Source organism: Clupea harengus, chromosome 13, assembly GCF_900700415.2.
Source record: "Clupea harengus chromosome 13, Ch_v2.0.2, whole genome shotgun sequence".
Lineage (NCBI taxonomy): Eukaryota > Metazoa > Chordata > Actinopteri > Clupeiformes > Clupeidae > Clupea > Clupea harengus.
In genome coordinates, this window is record NC_045164.1 from 11,860,776 (window position 1) to 11,883,559 (window position 22,784).

Below are 22,784 nucleotides of genomic sequence, written 5' to 3' on the forward strand. Positions count from 1 at the left end.
TCAATTACTGTACATGCAGGGAAATCAGTAAATACTACCAGATTATTCACTGGACAATCGAATACATACACGATCCCACATTAGGAAAACTCTATTGAGTGGAATAACACATGTGGTCAAAAGACTGAGTTGGCCCTGCATTTTATTAAGCTTCTTTACACACTATGTACTTTTCGGTAACATTCAAATTAAGAATAAAGCCACAGTCCCTTTTTTCCAACAACATGGCATTGAAAGATGTATTTGGGGTGAGGTTTAGAATATGGTTTATGGTAATAGTTATCATGATAAATATTGAGACCAGGAGTCTTCATATTGTGTTAACCTAGGAGAATCTGTTTTTAGTGAAACACTGTCTATTTTCATTGGATTCACCCCATATGAAGTCCCTGCCGGCAGCTTCCCTGTCTATGTTTTCAAAGCGTCACCTCAGGCAGTCTCCCCTGTATTTGACAGACAATCAGCAGAATTGTCAACAACTATGGGTAATTTTATACCGAACGTACTATGACTGACAGGGTGTACATAACAAAAGGTACACTGTGTCTTATGCACTCCGCCTTATCCCCAGAAGGGCTGTTAGTCCAGCAAACATGACTCTGTCGGATAAGGCCGTGAGGTGGTGTGCGGTTGTGAGAATCAGATTTGGGGTCTAACACAACAGCAGGGGGACATACCTCTTCAGTAGTGGTGTTCACCCCACCGCCCAATCCCCACTCTCACCATACTCCGACCCCTACATCTGCACTTGCAGCCTAAGGCCTAGTCTGGTATAACCAGACTCAACTTCACTTCGTGAATAGGGTCTGGCCACACCCATTGGGGATTGTTTCTAGTTGTTGCATTCTAAAGGGAATAGACTTCGGTTTCATTTTGGACCAGCCTTTAACCATTCGACATTGACCGCTATAGGATTGCTATACTTCCTACCTAGCCACTAACAAGCTGATACATTGGCCTTTCCCCAATCCGTGTTGGCAGTAAAGAAACAATGTCTTTGCCCTTGATGAATACATTTTCACATTTTTCAAGAGGGGGTTTTAGCTCAAACTGGTAATTCAAACTGGTGAGCTCTGGCACCTTATACTTAGCACTGGTCGGCACAACTAGGTGGAGCTCCGAGGATTGGTACTTACCGGTCAGTGCCTCTGGCATCTTGCATTGACTGCTAAATTCTCAGTGCTATGCAAATTATATCTGTGTGAAAACAAATTAGTTTTAAATTTGTGGTAGGTGTCTTTGCATTGTATCTGAAAATGTTTCAGCAAGTGACAAGTGCCAGTGGTTCCATATCTGGTTACTAGCAAGTTTCAGGAGGTCTCCAGCAGTCAGTGAAAGGGGCCGGAGGCACTGACCAGTAAGTAACTAGTCCTTGGAGCTCCCCCTAGTGGTACTGGCCAGTACTAGCACAAGGTGTCAGAGGCCTCAAGACTGTCCAGTTTGAGCTACAATTGCTCAGTCTTCTTACTCAGGCTTCAATTCTTCGATGTTTGCTTGCATTGCTACTAGTGTTTGTATCGCTTCGTCCAGCTCTAGCACTGCCGCCATTGTTGTACCTACATTTCAAACAAACGCTTCACTTCAATGTCACCATACTTAACCACCGGCACTGGTCGCTGGTTAGAGGCCCTTCAAAATGGACCAGCGATCAATCTTGGGTAAATCTTGGGTTTCCAGACTATAATCCCAGTGAAAACTGAGCTGGGAGCAATAGGCGGACGGAGCCAGACTAGACCTGACCTCGTCAACCCGCAGGGGTGCTACTCCGTGGGGTGGTGGAGCCGCGCGTCAGGCAGCCTTGCCCTCTCAGCAGGTGCTGCTTACTCAAAGGGCTCACCTGACGCTGGGCATCCAGTTGGGACAACATTGGACCGACAAAACACATTCTCGCGGGTGACGGTGTCACTCACGTGGGCCTGACAGCCCATCACCAGGCTGGGTCCATTTACAGCTGTCAATATTATTAGCACAGCAGTGGCTCAGCAGAAAATAATAAGCAGACCTGCAGACTGTGGCAGGCTGGGCCGCCAGGCTCCACAATAGTTATTCTGTAAATTGATGCCAGACTCTCAAAGGCAAGACTGATGTTTCATTGCTGTAGGACGTTGTGTGAGGTTTGCACAGGTTTGTGGGAAAGCGCATGAGGATGGACCAGTGTGCTGACAGTAAACTCCAAGTCAGAAGGTGGCATTTTTGGTTTGTTAGCGCCCCCTATTGGCAAAATTAGATATTGAAGACAAGTACTAATAACAAAAAGATACCTTAGACTCTAATCTAAGTAATGAATTTACATATTTAAATTGTGTTAATTGTATTACATTACAATTTTTTTTATTTTTATACCTACAAAGATCTACATTTTTTCCAATGTCATGATAACCACAGAGCCACAAAAACAAACAGGCCTGATTTCCCCAGTGGGGTGAGCACACACAACAAACTGTCAGATGCAACCATCAATGTCATCAGCACCCAGAGGAAGTGACTCTTCCAAGAAAGCATCATTAAAAACAAGAACAAAATCACATGGCTCTAATGAAAGGAAGTTTATTACTAGTGGATGTTGTCATTCCGTAATATTCTTTTCATACACACAAAATATTTATGCTCTTTCTTGCTCTCTCTCTCTTTCTCTTTTCGTCTCTCTGTCTCTGTTAGAATTATGAAGTTTCATGTAGCCAAGAAAAAGTTTAAGGAGACTTTGCGGCCTTACGATGTGAAGGATGTTATTGAGCAGTACTCGGCTGGCCACTTGGACATGCTCTGCCGAATCAAAAGCCTGCAGACCAGGTGAGTTGTGTCTGGTCTCATATAACTGTATTAAGGGATATGAGGTATATATATGGTAGATGACATGCTTTATTGTATTACGTTTCAATCTGCCTCAATCTCATTTCACTCATATTATTATTCACTGATATTGCTTTGTCCCATTTACCTTGTATGGTTAAGTACTTGCATGGGTATTGAAGGGAAGTGAAGGGGCACTGAGAGTGTGTGTGTGTGTGTGTGTGTGTGTGTGTGTGTGTGTGTGTGTGTGTGTGTGTGTGTGTGTGTGTGTGTGTGTGTGTTTGTGTGTGTGTGTGGCTGTCTGGCTGTCCATGTTGAGGTGTGTATATGTATATGTTGTTAGTGTGTGTGTGTGTGTGTGTGTGTGTGTGTGTGTGTGTGTGTGTGTGTGTGTGTGTTTGCGCGTGCGTGCGTGTTTTATTTGGTGTCTCACTCTATATCTTCACTCTCTCACCCAGGCTGGACACAATTGTAGGTCCCTCACAGACCCTCTACAGCAAACCCAAGACCTTTTCCTCCCCTTCCCTGCACTTGTATTACAGCCAGGCCAGGAGGAAGTACTCTGCCCCAGGGTCAGACAGCCCACCATACCCAGCAGCTCCTTTAGATAGCATGCCCAACACTCATACAAGGCTGTCAAGGAGACCAAAGCTAAACAACTGAGTTTTCTGACTGGATCCATGTCATCGCAGTAAATGATGTAGATGATGAATACTGTAATCATATTTACCAAGTATTAATGATCTAAACTATAGGTCCAGTGTGGAGTCCTATATAATCTACTATTGAAGGGATAAGATGGAAAGTAGGGAGAGAGGGAGGGGTCAGAAAAAAGGCTTGACATAGCATTTCTGGAAGCTGCACTTTCCGCCGCTATTTCATTGGGCTGTCAACTTAAAGGGGATGCAGTAGGTCGTCACAATTATTAATTATTATTACGTTTTTAGATCGTTCGACAAAGATATGAATATTTCACCCACACATGTGAAATAGAGACTCAGATTGTCAAGCTTTTATCTCCTGATTGACCTTGGATTGAGAAATGATTTGGACATGTTATGTCCCTGTCTCTCCTCATTATAACTGCTTGAGTAAAACGTGGATGACTGACTGCTCGTAAGTTGATGAATGTGACTACGATATCAGAGTTCAAAATGGGCTGTATTAATGAATTAACTCCGTATCAGTACTAACACATACTCAACCTACGCCCATGTGTAGGTGAATGAACAATAACATATTTCCTGTTGCATTTGAGATGCTACAAGCTGTAGCACCTGAGAACGGTCTGGACATATTATATGTTTCAGAGTTTAAGCTGGTTGTCAGTATTTCTGTACTACGCATCTTGTTTAGGCTCTAAACCTGTTTGGCCTAACTGATGATACCTTCTTCACTTCTTGCTTGATCTGTAGCTGCCTGGAGAACTGTTTGAACTGGATTAGCTTTATACATGATTTAGATAAAGGTGACGCAGGTGTAACCCATACTTATAAAGCGTTCTCTGGTTTGTCCTCATAAGAAAACACTTAAAGATTCTACTCAGAATCATTAAAAGATGTTTTTTTCAGCCACGGGGACTATGAGAATATTCAAACTAGTGAAAGATTTGAGGCTTTAAGTTTAATATTCCAAATATAACTATGTTCTAAGGAGAAGCCATGAGAAGTCTCCAATGAGGACAGGCCAAAAACTGCTCAGGCCCCTTGTTAAGTGTGTAGTGCCCTTCCACCCTTCTCCTCTCCCCCCTCCTCCTATTTATCCTCCTCTAGTTTTCCTATACTTGTGCAAAGACGACTCTTGTGAGCACCACTGACCTCCACATTGTGCCGTTCCCCATCCAGGCTCGCCTCAGGCTTGGGCCCACATCAGACTCTGGGCGCCAAAAACAGGACCCTTTCCTCCCCCTCCTTGCACTTGTATTACAGCCAGGCCCGGAGGAAGCAGTCAGCTGTTGGGTCAGCATATCCCTTCCCTGCACCCCTCTGGAGAGAGACCGGAGAATGGAGAGGGGTGGTCACTGATTGCACCCATATTCATTTGCAATTATTTAAGAAGTAGACCCTGTCAATATTGGCAAACTCCTGAACAACATACTGTAAACAAAATACTGCATATTGCATTACACTCTTGACTGTTTATGGATTCTTGAGTTGTTCTAGATTGATTTTCTACCAGTTCGATAGCTATTCAGATACCCTTATCCTATTCTCATTCCAAGGGGTAGCTATTCACACCAAACATAGATACAGAACGGTTCCTCTGAGGATGCCATGCTAGAGATGAATAACTACAGTCTTAGTGATTTTACAATTCGCATTAGACTTTGGAATTTTACTAAAACCCCATGCTCTCTGAGTTACAGCTATGTATTGTTTCCAACATATCATGTTGGACCATTTACATACAGGTGCATTATTGATAGAGTGAGTATGGATGTGCTTCTTTTGGTCAGTTTGTCATCAGTGCTTTTGAGTTGGTTTGTCATCTTTAGCCATGGTTTCTCAGGTGTTCTGGTTCTGGCTCAGTTTTCATGTTACATCCTGTTGTCTTGCACGATGATGAATATGACATCATAAAAGCAGAGCTGAATGTGTGTCATGTGATTTGACAGATTTTCACTAACAAACTCAAATAGAACTGGCACATGCAGTCATAGGCGGAGATCCCGGGGGGGACAAGGGGGACGTGTCCCCCCCTACCATAAAATTGTAAATACAAATAAATAATTTTGAATAATACAGTAATTAGGGTGACCAGACATCCTCTTCTACCCGGACATGTCCTCTTTTCGAGACCTAAAACAATGCCTCCGGCAGGGATTCCAAAATATTCCAAGATATTTTTGTTCCTCTGTGTATTTTAAAAACGAGTTATTACGTCTCTGCATGTGAAAAAGATGGCAAAACTCCGTTGTGGGGGAAGGGGGCGGGGTTATCTGCATGTGAAAAAGATGGCAAAACTCCGTCGCAGGGTAAGGGGGCGGAGTCATCTGCAATTTTCTTGTTCCCCCCCCAGGGAATACTCTCTGAAATGTTACCGTGTATTGTCCCCCCCTACAACGAAATGGGATCTCCGCCCCTGCATGCAGTCATAAGCAGTTGGTTACTTACTCTGTTTGTTTAGTTTTTCAGAAAGTATTTAAAAAATGTTGGTTCCATACTTTCTTTGGGGTAAAGAAACATATATGTTACAAACATATGTGTAAATACATGTGCATTTGGTTTGCTTGTGTACAACAATGAAACATACAAAAATTGTTGGCTCTTGCATGGCAGGGTTAACATCTGGATTCTGATTAACATGTTTAGTTTTTTTCTAATCTCTCCCCATAGTTTCCTGTTATGCTGAGAGACACTTTCTCTCTTTATTTCTCCATCTCTCTCTCTCTCTCTCTCTCTCTGTCTCTCTCTCTGTCTCTTTGCCCGTTGAATGTAAGCTTGTGTAGTAGTGTGGATTGTGGTAGCAGTATGTAGTGCGCTAACCCTTGATTGTCCTCCACTAACTGGATTCAGGTGTTCCCACTGGTGCCCTTTGGGCAAAGGAAACCTCTGACAATACTACTTTGAGTATGCAGTTTGAGTATGCTTCTTCTGTGCAGTATCCCTGAAATTGTATCCTTGTGTCCTTTAGGGTGGATCAGATTCTGGGTAAAGGGCAGATCCCAGTGGATAGGAAGATGAGAGATAAGGTCCACCCAGAAGGAGACACGCTCGAGGATATGAGTATGCTGGGTCGCGTGTGCAAGGTGGAGAGACAGGTAACTGACTAATATGTGTATGCTTTATTGCTATATGCAGTCCACGTATAACTGGTTGGTCTAAATTTGTACATGGCAACCTATGATATAGAAAAGCCTGTTGATTAGCATACTATAAATAAACTCTAGCTGACAGAGTAGCAGCAACTAGCATCAGTGACAGGTGCACAGTCTAATTCGCCTGCTTAATTTGTCTGCCTTTTACTTTGACTTTAAAATGTAGGTGTGCAGACAGTATAAAAAAGAACCCTTCTCTTTGACCTTCCCACGCCCTCTCCTCACCTGTGCAGCTGGAACACTTCAAACATGATTCATAATTATGAATTTTGCCTATTAAGAGTTGGAGACCACAAACACATGCGCGCGCACACACACACACACACACACACACACACACACACACACACACACACACACACACACACACACACACATGCATGCACACAAGGAGAAAGAGAAGAGAGAGAAAAGATGTATGTAACAGGCACAGTTACACCCCCTGACATCAGTCTCGATAGCTTTTCTGTTCTGAGTCTTATTATTTAGAGGAAACTGTGGAACTCAACTGTGGTAAAGCCCAGGATTCAAACTATAGTGAATATAATGAATGAATAAATGAATGATTCCTCTTAGTGAAACTCTGAATGTGTTCCTTGAATACAGGTGCAGTCCATTGAGACGAAGCTGGACTCGCTGCTGGACATCTACAGGCATGCGTTGCAGAAGGGCTCCTCCTCAGGCCTCACACTGGCCTCCCTGCCTCTGTTTGAGCTGGATCACACCTCCGACTACTCCAGCTCCATCCAAAGCTCGGAGCACACCTGCCCCACGCTTCCCCCGACGGGCCGAGGGGTGCTCCGCTCCCACAGCGCCAACCTGCCCCACGGCCTGCAGCTCATCCTGGCTCCTAGCGACTTGAGTCTGGGTAACGGCCCGCCGGGCTATCCCACGTCTGCGTCCTCCCTCACCCCTTCGCCCCTCCTCCATGGCCCCTCGCCCTCCTCCCTGGACAGCAGCCTCTACCCCGGCTCGCCACCCCCGATCTTCACACCCAGAAGCCTCTCTGGGCCCCCGCAGTTCCCCAACCTGGCCAGGCCCACACCCACCATGCCTGGCTGTCCCGCCGCGTCTCCCACCACCCTTCAGCTGCCCGCAGTGGGAATGATCCCTGAGCTGGTCCCTGAGAGTGGGGTGGTTCAGGAGTGCCTGGTCACTGGGCCCACAGAGGCCAACGCAGACAGCAGCGGCGAGGACACCGAGCACCCCAGGAATGCTGTGAGGCTCAGGAGCCGCCCTCCACGAAGCCCCAAAGAAGACGGCTCCTGGAGGAGACACCTAAGCCTGGACGTGGACCCGCTGCAACTGCTGCGCCCCACCGGGGAAGGCGCCTCCACAGACCGTAACCTGGGGAAGTCCCTGTCAGTGCAGAACCTCATGCTGCCATCCAGCACAGACAGCAACCCCACAGGCACCCCCCTCAGCGACTGCGGTGGTGGCAACAACAACAACAACAACGACCACCGCACAAGCCAAGAGGAGCCCTTGGCAAAATGGGGTGAAACGGAACTGTTCATCGCAGACAGCAGCGAACTGAGCACGCCAAACATGGGGACTTTCGACTTCCTCTCTCAGCAGAACACGGACTTAAACTTCGTCTCTGACCACTGAAGCAAGGGATCGTCAGTGACAGTTGGGGGGGGGGGGGGGGGATTGGGGGGGGGGATGGGGGGATGGGGCCCGCAACATCAGCATCCGGCAGCTCAGAGTCTCCCTAGTCTGCCCGAGGTCTGGCTAAATTGACCCCCTCTTGGGCTGTGAACGGAGCCATGATGTCAGGACTTGACATCTGTTCTCCTCTGTTTTGTTCCTCTGTCCTCTCATATATTTGTTAGTTTGTTTGTTTCAGATTATTTTATTCTTGTTTTTTTTTCTGTAAGGGGAGAGTTGTTTGAAAGTGTCCACGGAGCTGAATACTCTCAGTCTGTGGACTGAAATGAAATAGGTCCTCCCATGTTGTTTTGCTCATGAATACATATCACTGCATGGATTATTTCTTTTAAATAAAAGGAAAGCTATATGGAGGAACTTGAGGAGATGGCGCTACCTGAGGACAAGGAGCGAAATAGAGGGGGGGGGACAAACGTAAGGCAACTGTAAGAGGTCGTATTTCAGTCGTGCATGGGTACTGCATGTTTCTGAAAAAAATTGCAATGGTGCATTAGGCTGAAAGTATTTATGCACTCTTTAAAAAGCCCCTCATATTAGCAGCAAATTGGCATCATGTATCTTTGTTCAGCACTCCCAAAAGTTCTTCATTTTGCTGTCATGCATGTATTAGATTAAAGATAGCATTCAGAACAAAATAGGCAGACCCAGTTTATGTATGTTAGTTACTCTAATTGTTTTGGTACGACAAAGCTCCCAGTATATACACAATCAAAGCTCAGAACCATGATTACATGTAGTAACTCTGTGCTTTGATTAAAAAATACATATAGTCCTACATTATCAAACCCAGTATAGATTTCTATTTGAAGTTTAATTTTGTTGTCTTATCAGCCATTTTCCAAAAAATACAAACGTTTAACATCTTAAGGTATATGACAACTGGCAGGGACACGGCCAGCTTGAGGGTTGATGAGGGGTATTTTCCCCTTTAGACTTCTCTGCATGTTGGCAAGGGTTGAACCCAAATCTGGCTATGTCCCTTGACAGGTTGTTTGTTATTGCTCGCAAGACTCATCGCACATGTCTCCATATTGAAATGCAAACCTCTGTCTACAGTTTCCTTATGGTGCCAATGCAGAATGTCATATGTCAAATATTAATTCAGCGTGGTACTTTGGTACTAATCTACGTGTTATTTTCACTCTGACTATTTCTCAACTCTGTGTTTGTCATTGACAACCTAAGGAATGTTTGAATGTGATTGTATTGTTATTTGCATCTGTCTTTTTTGACTGAGGCACTGTCAGTAGTATGTCAGAGAGAAAAAAGAAATGCTTTTGAAACAAATATTAAAAAAACCATCTTATTGTGTTATTTATTGTACCTTTAACATCTGGGGCAAGAGAAGAACACAACAGTCTTAAACCTCTGTAAAAGGGATTGAAAATCATCAAGGTGACTTCCATTCATCGTATTGTTTTCTGTGTAATGCATTTGAATGGTACAAAAGTGCTTTAGCTGAGCTGGCTAGCAGTATACCCACAGAATGTAATGTGTACATCTTTAAGTTAATATTATGTTGATATGTATATGTGACTTGCAAATCATGCATAGATGTGTTGACATACCACGATTTGCTTAAGTCAAAGTCTCTAAATGGATGTTCAGTGCATTTGTTGGCACCGCTTAGTACACAGAAGCACAAATGTCCAAAGATGAAGGAGAAACCTGCAAATGTGATTGCACAAACAGATTGCAAGGTCACAATACACATGAACTGTATTTAAAAAAAATAATGGAAATAGTTTAGAAATGTGTTCCTCTGCAGAAAAGGGTTATGCACCAAAGGAAAATCTATTATCAGCCATTCTATTTTAGAACTACACTTGGGGTGTCCGTGGACTCTCAAAAGAGTTGATGTCATGCTTCTCCACAGGGTTGAGGCTGTAAAATAATTAATGACTTCACTTAAGAGGGAAGAAATAACATAGAATAAAAAAAACTAGACTTATTTTACACTGATTTTAATCTCTTTTGTTTTATTGTTCTTATGTCAATTCTTTACTGTGCCTTTATGCATTTTATTATTATTACTTATGATTATTTCTTTTTCTTCCATAGCTGCATACCTACTAAAAAACACAGATAGTCTAGAAGTTCTGAAAAGGAGATGCACACAAGGTGCATACCTTTATCTGGCTGGCTGCAAACCTGGTACATGTTTATCATTTAAATCAGAATTTATTTTATTTGTATCACTAATAATGTAATTTATCACACAAACTGGCCTTAAATTACAAGCTTGATAATGTTAACGTTCTATGACATGCAGATTAATTTATTACAATAAACGATGTGCACATAACAGAGGAGACAAACACTCTGTGACTGAAAAAAAAAATGAAAAATGCAAAATTCAATAAACAAACTTAAAAATATGTATTGACTGCGTGTGATTTTGTTGCGTGGAGGAAAGCAAACCTGCATATAGCTGTCCTTTGGTACAATATATATATTTATAAAAGAAATACTAGGCAAGATTACAATACCATCCACTTGATGGCCACTTGAACAGAATTCATGACTTGCGATAATATCATTACAAATATTAGAAACAAATCTTGTAACGATGGGATTTCCCTAACAACCAAATAACGATTGTATGGCAAAAGAAATTGCAAAGGTCATGAGAGGTCAAAAAAAACGGATGTGATAAACTGTTAAGAGCGTGTATTTCATGCACCAGCTGGGCTTCTGATGTCAAACAGTTTGATAATCTGTATGATTTATAATGTCTGATTGGGAAGACGACTATGATGCGGATGGTGGCGTGAAAGTAAAATCTGCACCGACAGTTCAACAATCTGAATGGCGACCCCAGTCCTCCAAAGGGAAAGAAAATGTATGTTTTGAGGTAAAGCGTGGTCAGCCTGCAGCGCTCGGAAGGAGCGACCAAGATGGCCCACCGTGGAGAAACTGGAGAGACAAGGCTGACACGTGTGGTCGCGACTTTAGGAATGGTGACCGTGATGCTGGCAGGAAAGGTCGTGGTCAGACTGTTGGGACTGGTTCGGGTTCACCTTTGTCCTTCGCCGTGGACAATTCGATGATTGGACGAGTAATTGGTGAATTGGAAGATTTGAAGCTTTGAAGCTTATACAAGCTAGCCTCTAGCCAACTAACTAGCTAACCTGTTACCAACGATCAAACAGCTAACTTAACGTTAGCCTGTTTTATTCTTTACATTTTAGGTTTTCCTTTATCATCATACAACATACAAGTTAAGTCAAAAATGTAATCGTTTTAAATGCACAGTACAGTAATCCTGTGTTTTGTGACCCAAAAGGTCGAGGTGGAAGTAAAATTCGTGAACTTGAGGAGTCAAGTGGTGCAAGAATAAAGGTAAGCTACGTCAAATATCATCCTGCTGGTACAATTTGGGCAGCTCATCTCAGCAATGTTGTAATAGCTCAGTAGTCTGCATTTTATGGTAAGGAACCGAGGCCGAGTAGGTAGGCCGAGTTTAGACCTGTTGTGGGGGTATAAATCGTCTTGATGGCTTTTCAGTTAGGTCTTGTCTTATGCATCCCTTTCACACTTTTTTTCGCAAGCATTGGGAGTAACCAGAGACTTGCAACTTGTTTGCTGTCTGACATTCCTTAGGTCAACCGTGGGGAATTTGAGGGCGAAGTTGTCATCTTTGGTTACAGCGATGTTCAGCAGAAAGCCAAGGAGATGATTGATGACTTGGTTTCAGACAGTGGCCCAAGGTTTAGCGATGGTAACTTGGTGATATCTTGTAACAAGCTATTTATGTCCATTGTCTAATTTAACTGAGGAAATATTTTGTGTTTGAACTAGCAGTGACCTTTTGCATCCACGTATCATTAGTATTAGTCGAATGTAAATAACATGTAGTATTCAGCCTGCACAAAGTGAAATATTTCTCAAAAGATTCAGTGAAACATTTCTGTCATTTATACATACAACCTTTGACTGGCCTGATGACCGACAATATCTCAATTTCTTTGAGTCTCCAGGATGTATTTAGGGTCTCTTCACCCTCTCCCCCTCTTCTAGGGCCAAGGGCACCTGCCCCTGCTGGCAGAAAAGGCTCCTGCTGGTCCTCAGCTGAACTGCAGTCGTCTGCACCTCAGTCCGAAGAGCATAGGGAACGCATTGACTGGCTAGCCTTCAGGGAGAACAAGGACAAGTACGCTGCCCTGAAGTGGCAAGGTGAATGGGAGCCAGTTGTGGTTGAAGGCAATGCATGATTGATTGAGATTGAGATGATTGAGATGTGATTGAATTACTGTATGTACTCAGGGAATTATGGCCAGTGTATTGTCATAAGTGGAGTTGAGTATGAGGAAAATGTAAAGGTTTTATTTCCGGAGGACTGAAAAAGCGTAAATGCAACCCTATTACTTGTCAATGCCATGTGAAGACAATTGTAGATTGAAATTTCGCTGTGTTTTTTGTTGAAGGATGAGGAATTTAACAGCGTATACTCAACCACAGTACCTACTTTTATACCATTAACTGTTTGTATTGCTAATTTGTTTTCAAGCCACATTCACAGAGCAAAATTGAAAACACTTCGGCAGGGTTATATGAGGTTCCATTTAACTTCTGTCTCCTTCTCTATAATTTAGACCTTCCTCCTTTGAAGAAGGACTTCTACATAGAGGATCCGACCGTCTCAGCTCGCACAGCAGAAGAAGTTGATGCCTGGAGGTGAGTTAATACACCTTGGAGTAATTCTTTCGGGAACGTGCCCTGTTTAAATTAACACTGGCACTTTTTGACCAGCAGAGGGCCCTGTTTTAAAAAGAAATTTCAAAAGGACTGTAGTGTGGTAGTTTGACATTTTGACCAGCAGGGGTCAGCCTCAATATGTATAACAAAATGTATTCTGGTTCTGCAGGCCTGTGTGCTATAGGCTGAGGAGTTTGAGTGCAGTTGAATTGGGATGTGTATATAACTAGACATGTGGAAATTCCCAAACGTTCCCCTCTACAGTCTGAAAACACAAATGTGATTGAAAGAAAACAAAGTGTGATTGACCTAGACATGCGGAAATATCCAAACGTTTTACCTTTCTACCTTGCAGGAAAGAAAACAACAATATTTTTGTGGATGATATTAAGGAGGAGGAGAAAAGGCCTATCCCGAACCCAGTGCGCACATTTGAGGAGGCCTTTCTGCATTATCCTGGGATTATGGAGAATATCGTTCGGGTGGGGTTCTCCAAGCCAACTCCTATACAGGTACACATGGAGGATCAGTGAGAGTGACCCAGTCGCAGACTGCATTGGTATGTGCCATGCTGGCAAGCAAAGACCCACACATTGGCACTTCATCACCCTGGCATGAAATGTTCCAGATCAGTATGACCAACTAGATCTAACCTATTTTGGGAAGGATATGAAATATACTGATTTAAAGGTTGAATGTAATCCACATGGGCGACTTGCACTATGAAGAGGTTGAGTTGTGGTTAAGAATTAGATTCTTAAAACAGGTTTAACGGGAAGATACAATGATGGCCTTGTGTCAAATTAGGGGGAAATTATGTCATGGCCTCCACTCCAGGGAAAGAACCGTATTTACCCAGATTGGCTGCCCCCCTGGAAACACCCTTTTTGTTCCGGCATGTCTGGAAAACACTCCTCTGATTTTACCGTGACGGCGGGATCCCGCTTCATCCAGCAGGTGGTAGTGCTTGAGTGTTGTTGAGTTTGGTGTGAAAACGTCTGACTTTAGTGGGACAGAGAGGAGGCTCCTTTGCTGAGATATCTTCTCATTAGTCAGCCCGCCACACTGCTTCCTGTAGGCACCGCAGCACTCCACACTCACTCTAGATGCCAGCTCAGTGGCCTTTAGTGGCCACGCTTTCTAAGCACCTGTGGGTGGGTGGGTGGTTATGACATCGGCATGCATATTCTTGACATTGCAACAGATGTTTTTTTTTCTTGGTTAGTATGATGTAATTTCCAGATGAGGAAATTCCCTTTAACCTGAAAGGGTAGTTTACAGACATACCCCCCTAGTTTTTTCCACTCCTAATACTCCTAATACGAGTTTGTGTCTGTGTCCCACTGTACATGTGTACGTCTTGTGTGCAAGTGGATATGCTGAAATGAGAGGGTTGTATCACCTCAGGAGTATTCATGTACATACGTAATTGTGTGGTTAAAAAGGTGCTGGATCATAATTGAATAAACATGAACAAATTATGTTTACAAATTTGTATTTCATACAAAATCCACTGGTCCCATTGTGCACAATCCAGGTCGAGATCCATATCCATGTATTTATATTGCACTTGACACCGTGCTAACCTGATTAGCAGATTTACAGTTTCGATATAGAACACTGAAATGCAAAATGAAAAGAAAAAAAATTGGTGAGGACTGTAGTACTCCAAGCAGTCCATGCGTAATAGAGAAAAGTGAACTTAGTTTGGATCCATATGTTGTATTGCCCATTATGCTATATTTGGCTCTTTGACATCTGTATTCTTCATCTTATATTGTCACCTTATATATTGTCTTGACTGTTGTTGTCTATGTGCTTACTCTAGTCCCAGGGCTGGCCCATAGTCCTGAAAGGTTTGGACTTGATAGGAATAGCCCAGACTGGCACAGGGAAGACTCTGGCCTACCTCCTGCCAGGGTTCATTCACATGGACGAGCAGCCACTGTAAGTAGGGTGTCATCACCAGCGATAAAAATACATTGTACTATAGAGATGTAGTGTAATTGTGGAAAGGGAAAAACCTTAGCACTAGCCCACACAGTGGTGAGCTCATGGACAGCAGTACAGCATCAAAAGATCAGATAATCATTTTGACATACTGACTGCAGAAAAGGCACATCTACAGATTGGTGTGATTCTAATTGAAACTAAACTAACTAAAAAAAACTAAACGATTTCATTTTGTTCACCCGTTTTATGCAGTTTGACACAATGTGGTGCCTTACCCTGTGTGTGGTCGTGCATGCGTGCCTGTGCGGGTATTTGTGTATTTCCAGGCGAAGGGACAGACTTGAAGGGCCTGGTATGTTGGTGCTGACCCCAACTCGAGAGCTGGCCCTTCAGATTGAGACTGAGTGTAACAAATACAGCTACAAAGGCTTCAAGAGGTATTTTAATCCACTGCTGTCAAACTGTTGGTATTGTTTGTAATTCTTGTAGTACTGTAATAGTATGGTATTATTGTGGTCCATAGGTGTACTATATTTTGATGAATGATTTTGCTATACCTTTTTAAAGTTATTTTTTTCTACTGAAATGTTTGACATATTTGGCTCAGCCGGCAAGTGTTAGCTCATTTAGCTTGTGGCAAACTAGGTTTCACTTTCAGTAAGGACTGGATTCAAACTAAAACATGCGTCCTTTGTATTTCCTTTGTCTGTATGTCTGACTTGTCTAGTTTTCCCTGTTTGACAAAACTCTTCACACAGTGTGTTTTACAAACACACACCTTCAGAACATCAGTTAAGCTGTGGTGCCAAATGCATTACAACCACCAAAACACGTCATACCTCGCCCCAAAAGTGACATAACAATAGCCATAACAATAGCAAATGCTCTCTGCCAGGAAGACTACTACAATGGACTAAACACTAAAAAAATGCCCATCCATCCGACTTCTCTGTATTTGGCATAAAATGTTTGTGAACCTCACTTTTTTGTCAACATTCTCCCTCGCCTTAAGAGAAAAGCTTTAGCATATCCCTACAATTCCCCACACAATCACAATTCACATTTCAAGCCAAGCAGCTATCATGACCCCAAGACCAAACTTGATCTGTTGGTTCACTATACTGTAGATACCACTCCAAGGTGTGGCAAATTAATGCACTGTGGTTGCATTCTTGTACCACGTACTCATTGAGAGCCCATGACTTACATATACAGCAGTGATGGTGTAAAAATCTCTTTAGTGACAACTACATAGATATTTTGACTATAGACATACACATTTCAATGCAAATATATAACCACGTTATATTGACTTCTGCAAACAAAAAACTGAATGAAAGTTTCTGCCAAAAGCAGAATAATTTGTCATATTTCAAGCGTATAGTTTCATTTCCATCTGCAGTGACCTGACTTGTCAGGCTTTAATATGAAGGTTAACTATTTTGAAAAGAGTAAATGTCAGCAAATTTGCTGTAGTACAGAGTTTTTGCAGGCGATGAATATTGACTGAGAAAGGTATTCTTTAATTTTACAAGAATGGTATTTTGTATCAAATAAATGCAGAAGTATCCACAGTTCACATGGTTGGCTGATATGGTAACTGTATGAAGTGTTTTGAAAAAGTGGAGAGTGGGAACATTTTGTTAAAAAAAACTGTAACTCATACAAAGTATCCAGGTTTGTTTATTTAAATCAGCTTGTGACATTGCTGCATGATTCCTTGATTCCATTAATTATTCATTCAGAATCTCAACATGTATCCGGCCAACTTTTCTAGTCTAGATAGCAAGGTTTATTAAATGACCAATACTGTTTTCTATTGATTACTTGTTCAGAATCTCCCAAAAATATACATATTATTTTCAGTTCAAGGGCAGTCATTTAGAAAGCTACGGGGAAGAATTGTGTGGAGTGAAAGGAGTGTTTGGGCGGTTAAAAGGCTACTAGGCAGAAGAAGAAAGAAACGCTTACGTTCGCTTCCTAGGGTGTGTGCCTTTCAGAATGACTAACATATGACTCTATCAGTTTCTATGGTCAAAACACGCTTTTCTCTGACTTTAACTCTCATGCCACTCCGGTAGTGACAGGAAATGGGACTGATTTGAACCCTTTGGCCTTGCTAGGGTTGGGCGTCTCTAACGGCCCTATTTGTTAGGAACGCTAACTGTTGGGAATATCACTAAGTAACCCTAACCGCTTCAGAGTTGTGAACTGGGTTGTACTGTACGGTGTAAAGCTAGTCATGGGGGCACCATTTTGATAGTGTTGTCTGCCACCATTGTATTTGAGCATAATTAGTTAACTTCTCAGTACAGCCGTCTTCATTCATAATAGTTCTCGCTTTGCTTAAATACTAGTTTTAATTTGTTTAATTTGTGATTTGTAAAGTGTTTGTGAATAACTGGTGTTCTTCTCAAAGAGAAGAAGAAATAAATGATCAGCCTTCAATTTTTATTTAGATTTTCATCATAGTCATTACAAAGGTTGAAAGCCATGACACTTTTCTAGTTTTTGTAACATCCTTTACTGCATGTGAGGGGAGAGAAACGCGTCTCCACTAGCCGCCCAGGCTACTCCCTGTACAGTTTTCTGTGTAGTTGCTCAATGAGTACACATTGAAACCGTTTGGGTCGATCAGGGTTTCTTGACCATTAAGAGTTAAACACATTTACTTTTTACTATTCATTACACAACTTCATTGAAACACAGCAACTTGTTTTTTTACTTCAAGGTACATGGATAATAACATTCATTTTTATTTGATAGATTTATATCCACAGTTTCACTGAAGTACTTATTCCTTTGATGCCCACTGCCGCTTCTTACCGGGCCATAATTTGGCCCTGTATCTTTGTGTGTCTGTTTGTTTCTTACTCCTCAGTATCTGTATCTATGGCGGTGGAGACCGCAGGGCCCAGATCAGCATGGTTCGCAGCGGCGTGGACATAGTCATCGCCACCCCGGGCCGGCTTAACGACCTGCAGATGAACGACCTGATCAACCTGCGCTCCGTCACCTACCTCGTGAGTAACACAGACGACGTGGGCGTAATGGAGGGTTCATGCACCAGCGAGGTAGAGGAATTGCAAATGAAATCGCAATCAAAAGTAAAAGAGCAAGCGGTCGAAATCCTAATCTGTCTGAGGCTGAACTGGGTTTAAATAAATAGCTACATGTCTCCAGGTCCAGAACTTCTGTACAGTATTCTGGTCCAGTTTATACTGTATATTGATGAAGTGCCATTGACGATGAACAAAGGGCGAATCCCTCTGAATGGCGAAATACGGTCATCAGGTGGGGAATTTTCTCTGACTCTGTGTGTTTTAATTAGTTATTTTTTTGTAAATTGATTGACAGCACTGGGTTAATTTGGTTTTGAGCAGGCTGCGAAACAACCTCTTACCATGACATACAAACAACCTCCTACCATGAGGAAGCTGTTGCAGAGCCTAGATTAAAAGGGTGCAGGAACATTTTCTAGAAGCTTCTTGAGAGGGAGAATCATTTTGTTGCAGGGCCCATTAACAACAAATCATACAAGCTGACAGGTTAGCCTGACTACTTGTGTTAGATTAGGTGAGGAGAGTACTTCAGTTCAAAAGAACCACAAGCATTTGAAATGACTGAACCTAGGATGTCGTTGAAATTACAAAACTTCTCAAATGAGTAAGTACATTAAAGTGATTTGGAATTGCCTGCTGATGGAGATCATTTCCAAACACTGTTAATGACTTAAGAATATAATAATCAAGTGCCTTGTATTATTAATTACCTTATATGAATCATGTACTTATGGAAGCAGGAACATGGTATTTTTCTGTGTTTCTGCGTGTGTGTAACTTAGAATATTAGGTGCCACTTAGTCTGCATATGTACAAGAGCATGTTTAGACCAGAGGTGATAAGAAGGTTCTAACTGTGCTTCTTCCGACCTTGCAAAACTTCCATCCTTGCCTCGGACGTCAGAAATCCACCACGTGGTTATCTCTGCTGAACGCTCAACTTCTGTCTATATAAACCTTGTGCGATGTGTTTATCCTTGCTTCACTTTCAGCCTTGTGCTGGGAGTGAGCCCGATTGCAATTGTTGTTTGTCTAATAAATGTACTTATATGCAGCTCCGGTCCTGAGGTAACTAGGGTGAATTTTCACCTAACACCTGCCAAACAGATTTTCTTGGTTTTAAAATGACCTTTTCTGAAGTAGCTGTTACCTGAACTGTCGTTTGTCTGCTGCTAGGTTTTAGATGAGGCCGATCGGATGTTGGACATGGGTTTCGAGCCTCAGATCATGAAAATCATTTTGGACATTCGACCTGACCGTCAGACGCTCATGACCAGGTGTGCAGCTTGAGGTCGTCCTCTTGTTTACAAAAACACTTCAGTTACACTGACTTTTTGGTGCTTTGTTTTGGCAAACTCGCCTCTTGCGGTTAGTTGGGTTGTTTATCACAAAGCAACAAACCAACAAGAGCTTTGAACTTTATTTGTACCATATCTTTGTCTAGTCAAAGGGTTTGAGTTGCATTTGAAGACTATTGTGTATTGCATTTGAATTTTTTTTTCATTGTCACTAGTTTGGATCCCTGGTCCTTACGTTCATGGGAAATAACTGAAATCATTTCTATTACCATACACTTCTCACATTTGCATATATCCTCATGTAAAGGCAATCAACATACAGCTGACACACACACACACTTGCGCACACACACATGTACACAGTACCAGTGTGGCTACCTTTGTGGGTTCAACTGTATAGGTAGGCATGCTGTTGCTTAATTAACACCACATGTTTTTTGTCCCGTTTTGGTCACTTGTAACTTATGGACATTAAGCAAATGTATTTGTTTCCCTCTCCTCGTCAGTGCCACCTGGCCACCAGGCGTGAGGCGTCTGTCCAAATCCTACCTGAAGGACCCCATGATGGTGTATGTGGGCACTCTAGACTTGGCGGTGAGTAGGTTCTGTGGCCATTTTGGACAAGCTGACTGGTGCACTTGCAAACATGCATTTTGTATTCCATTTTCTCATCTTTTTTTTTCTATACATTCACTTTCTTCCTGCCTCTCTTTCTCTGTTTCTTTCATACTTTCTTTTGCTCTTCCTTCTTTTCATCACCATTTCTCTGTCTTCATCCCTGTCTCCTGTCTCTCATTTCTCTAATTCTCAATTTCTGTCCTCGCTATAGGCAGTGAACACAGTCACGCAAACAGTGTTGTTTGTTCAGGAGGAAGAGAAGAAAGCGTATGTGTTCGACTTCATCAGCAACATGGAGCCTGAGGACAAAGCTCTGATCTTCGTGGGCAGAAAGGCCTAGTTAGTAGAGATGGCACGAGCAGCAGCAGCACTCATGATTTCAGACCCGGCACAAAAAAACAAAACAAACACACACTCACAGCCTGATCCCTTTTTAAAAAATCATGACTCCCTCACATTTTAGTTTGCTATGTGGTTTTTTTTTTATTCATTAATGTATTTATTTGTGTTGTCTCCTGCCTCTGATATTGTGCCAGTGGCACTTCCCCCTCCCCCGTCCTGAAACTTAAATGACCTGTCCTTCTAAAACATTCTTACCACGGGAATGTTGGCATTGGCAAATGTAGTTTATCTCTTGTGCAACAGCTACCAGCTACACAGTGTAGTTTGTTCACCTTGTCACTCATTCATTCATTGATTCATCATGTGCCAACCAACACCAGTCCCTGTTAAAACTCTGAAAGAACAGTGAAAACAAGCTTTATCTTGGTGTTCCCCCATCAGTGTGGATGACCTTTCCAGTGACCTCTCCCTAAGGGGCATCGCTGTCCAGTCCCTCCACGGTGACCGGGAGCAGTGTGACCGAGAGGAGGCCCTGCAGGACTTCCGAGATGGTATGGGGGGAGGGAAGGGATGCAGAAAAATTATTAGATCATGGCAGGTTGACGATTTTCTGCTTTGTTGTGTGATCATTCACGTGACTTAATTTCACTGCACTAATTAATGACATTGAAATGTTGGATGTTAATATTTCGGGAAGAAAGATATAAGATGAACATGTTTATATACTGGGTTGAGTACTGATCAGTGTGTCAGTCAGTGTGATACGATGCTGTACTCTGAACAGATATTTGTGTATTTGATTCATTGCGTGTCTACCTTTGCTGTTTCAGTTTGTGTCTCTTGTATTCATGTGTTAATGCCTCTTGCAGGTAATGTGCGTATACTGGTGGCCACTGACCTGGCATCCAGGGGATTGGATGTCAGTGATATCACACACGTCTTCAACTTCGACTTTCCACGGAACATTGAAGAGTATGTCCATCGTGTGGGACGCACAGGACGAGCAGGGTGAGGAGTGGTGTGGGTGTGTGTAGAAGTTTCGGGGTGTGTGTGTGCGCACACACAGGCATGTCTGTGTTTCTCTGTCAGTGGGTGTAGCGAAGGGAGACTATATGAAGTCCTGTTATCAGTAAAATGGCATCTTGTGACTGATTTCACACTATATTAGTTTTGTAACCTGCTCTTAGGGGAATGCCCATCCCGTTTGGCAAGGAAATACATTAACATAAAAAACTAGGTCAAACTAGGCCCTAGCAGTCATTTGGTATGAAACAAACAAAATTGTACAATTACCATTTATTTTACCGTTCCTAATGCTGAACCTGGGTTGTAGTTGTATTGGGGAGCAATACTAATCTATCAGTTTTCAGCATGTTTAGATTGAAGAACCACAAATATTATAGAAATGGAAGATATGGGTTTCATTTCAAACAAAAAAAATATGAAATACTGTACCTTTTCATTTAAACTGGTATTGTATTCCCCTGACTGATTGATGACGATGTGAATGGTGACAATTCGAATGTGAATTCGTCCTCCTGACCTTTGCATCACCTCTTTGTGTAGGCGCTCAGGAGTGTCTGTAACGCTGGTGACGAGAGATGACTGGAGTAAGGCGGCAGAGCTGATCAACATTCTTGAAAGAGCTGGTCAGGTATGGCACCTAAATGGCTCTCTTGAAAAATATTACACAACTGAGGTGAATAACGCAGTTTCTACAAGCTTGGGTTTTGTGCAGTTAGGACCACCGTTTTTAGTTAGGTCCCATCGCACTTTGAGACTCTTAGCTATAGTGCTTATTAAATACGCGATTATTGGGATGAACTTCATTAGGTCAAAGTTGCCAGGGAAAGACAACGGAGTAGGGATCTTCAGAAGGTTGATTCGGCACCCTTTTACTGAAGCACTTGCTCACTTCAGTGCTGCTCGTATTTGGGGGTTCATGGATTGGGGTTGTGTGTTTTAGGAGGTTCCGGAGGAGTTGGTCCTAATGGCAGAACGGTTCGAGAAACGACAGAGAGAGAGGGCCATGATGCCCTCAGGAGATGGGAGAGGAGGCGGGAGAGGAGGTGATGGGAGACGAGGACGAGGAGGAGGGCGAAGGGATAAAGAATGGATTTAGAGATTCCAACTGGGGATTCTGATCCGCAGGTGCCATACAAACAGCATCACGTGTTTGAGTGGTTTTCGCTTACATCCATTAATTCCTATAATGCAAACCATGGTGTATTAAATTGTCTTGTTATTAGGTTAAATTGGGATTGTTCTAGGTTGCCTAACTGTATATGCCTTTAGGGTGGATAGACTTTAGAAGCATGAATCTAGTGTATATAATCTAATACACTAGAGCCGCCACAGGATCAGGAGGCCTCCTGAAAAGTGTTTCTAGGTGTCCAGCGTTCCAAGTGTTTGTTTGCTATAAACAATAAACGATTGCTTTACTCGGTTCTAGTTCATTGGAAATTTCATTTAAATAATTTTGAGTTGCCTTGTTGAAATAAAATTGCCACAGTTGCATCTTTAAATAATAAATAAA

The 22,784-nt window shown here is 42.5% G+C and overlaps 2 protein-coding genes across 8 annotated transcripts in view; both read left to right on the forward strand.

The window, feature by feature from the left end:
• The window catches only part of kcnq5a (potassium voltage-gated channel, KQT-like subfamily, member 5a), a 130,722-nt gene extending 122,490 nt beyond the window's left edge, over positions 1-8,232 (forward strand). For 4 of the 7 annotated variants that reach the window (XM_042709537.1, XM_031579626.2, XM_031579625.2 and 1 more), the window contains 5 exons: positions 2,659-2,790; positions 3,249-3,362; positions 4,635-4,748; positions 6,424-6,550; positions 7,214-8,232. In XM_042709537.1, coding sequence (XP_042565471.1) covers positions 2,659-2,790; positions 3,249-3,362; positions 4,635-4,748; positions 6,424-6,550; positions 7,214-8,218 — 1,492 coding nt within the window. In that variant the 3' untranslated portion in view covers positions 8,219-8,232. The remainder of the gene's footprint in view (positions 1-2,658; positions 2,791-3,248; positions 3,363-4,634; positions 4,749-6,423; positions 6,551-7,213) is intronic. The other 3 variants (XM_031579629.2, XM_031579628.2, XM_031579627.2) reach the window with 2 other exon arrangements.
• Positions 8,233-10,925: 2,693 nt separating this feature from the next.
• Positions 10,926-22,780, forward strand: ddx43 (DEAD (Asp-Glu-Ala-Asp) box polypeptide 43). The gene is made up of 16 exons (XM_012840465.3): positions 10,926-11,343; positions 11,565-11,620; positions 11,882-11,999; positions 12,299-12,454; positions 12,874-12,955; positions 13,332-13,488; positions 14,805-14,923; positions 15,256-15,366; positions 17,811-17,952; positions 19,167-19,267; positions 19,795-19,882; positions 20,118-20,245; positions 20,690-20,799; positions 21,118-21,256; positions 21,815-21,902; positions 22,215-22,780. The coding sequence occupies exons 1-16, from the start codon at positions 11,010-11,012 to the stop codon at positions 22,368-22,370; spliced, it is 2,085 nt and encodes a 694-aa protein (XP_012695919.1). The 5' UTR covers positions 10,926-11,009; the 3' UTR covers positions 22,371-22,780.
• The last annotated feature ends 4 nt before the right edge of the window (positions 22,781-22,784 follow it).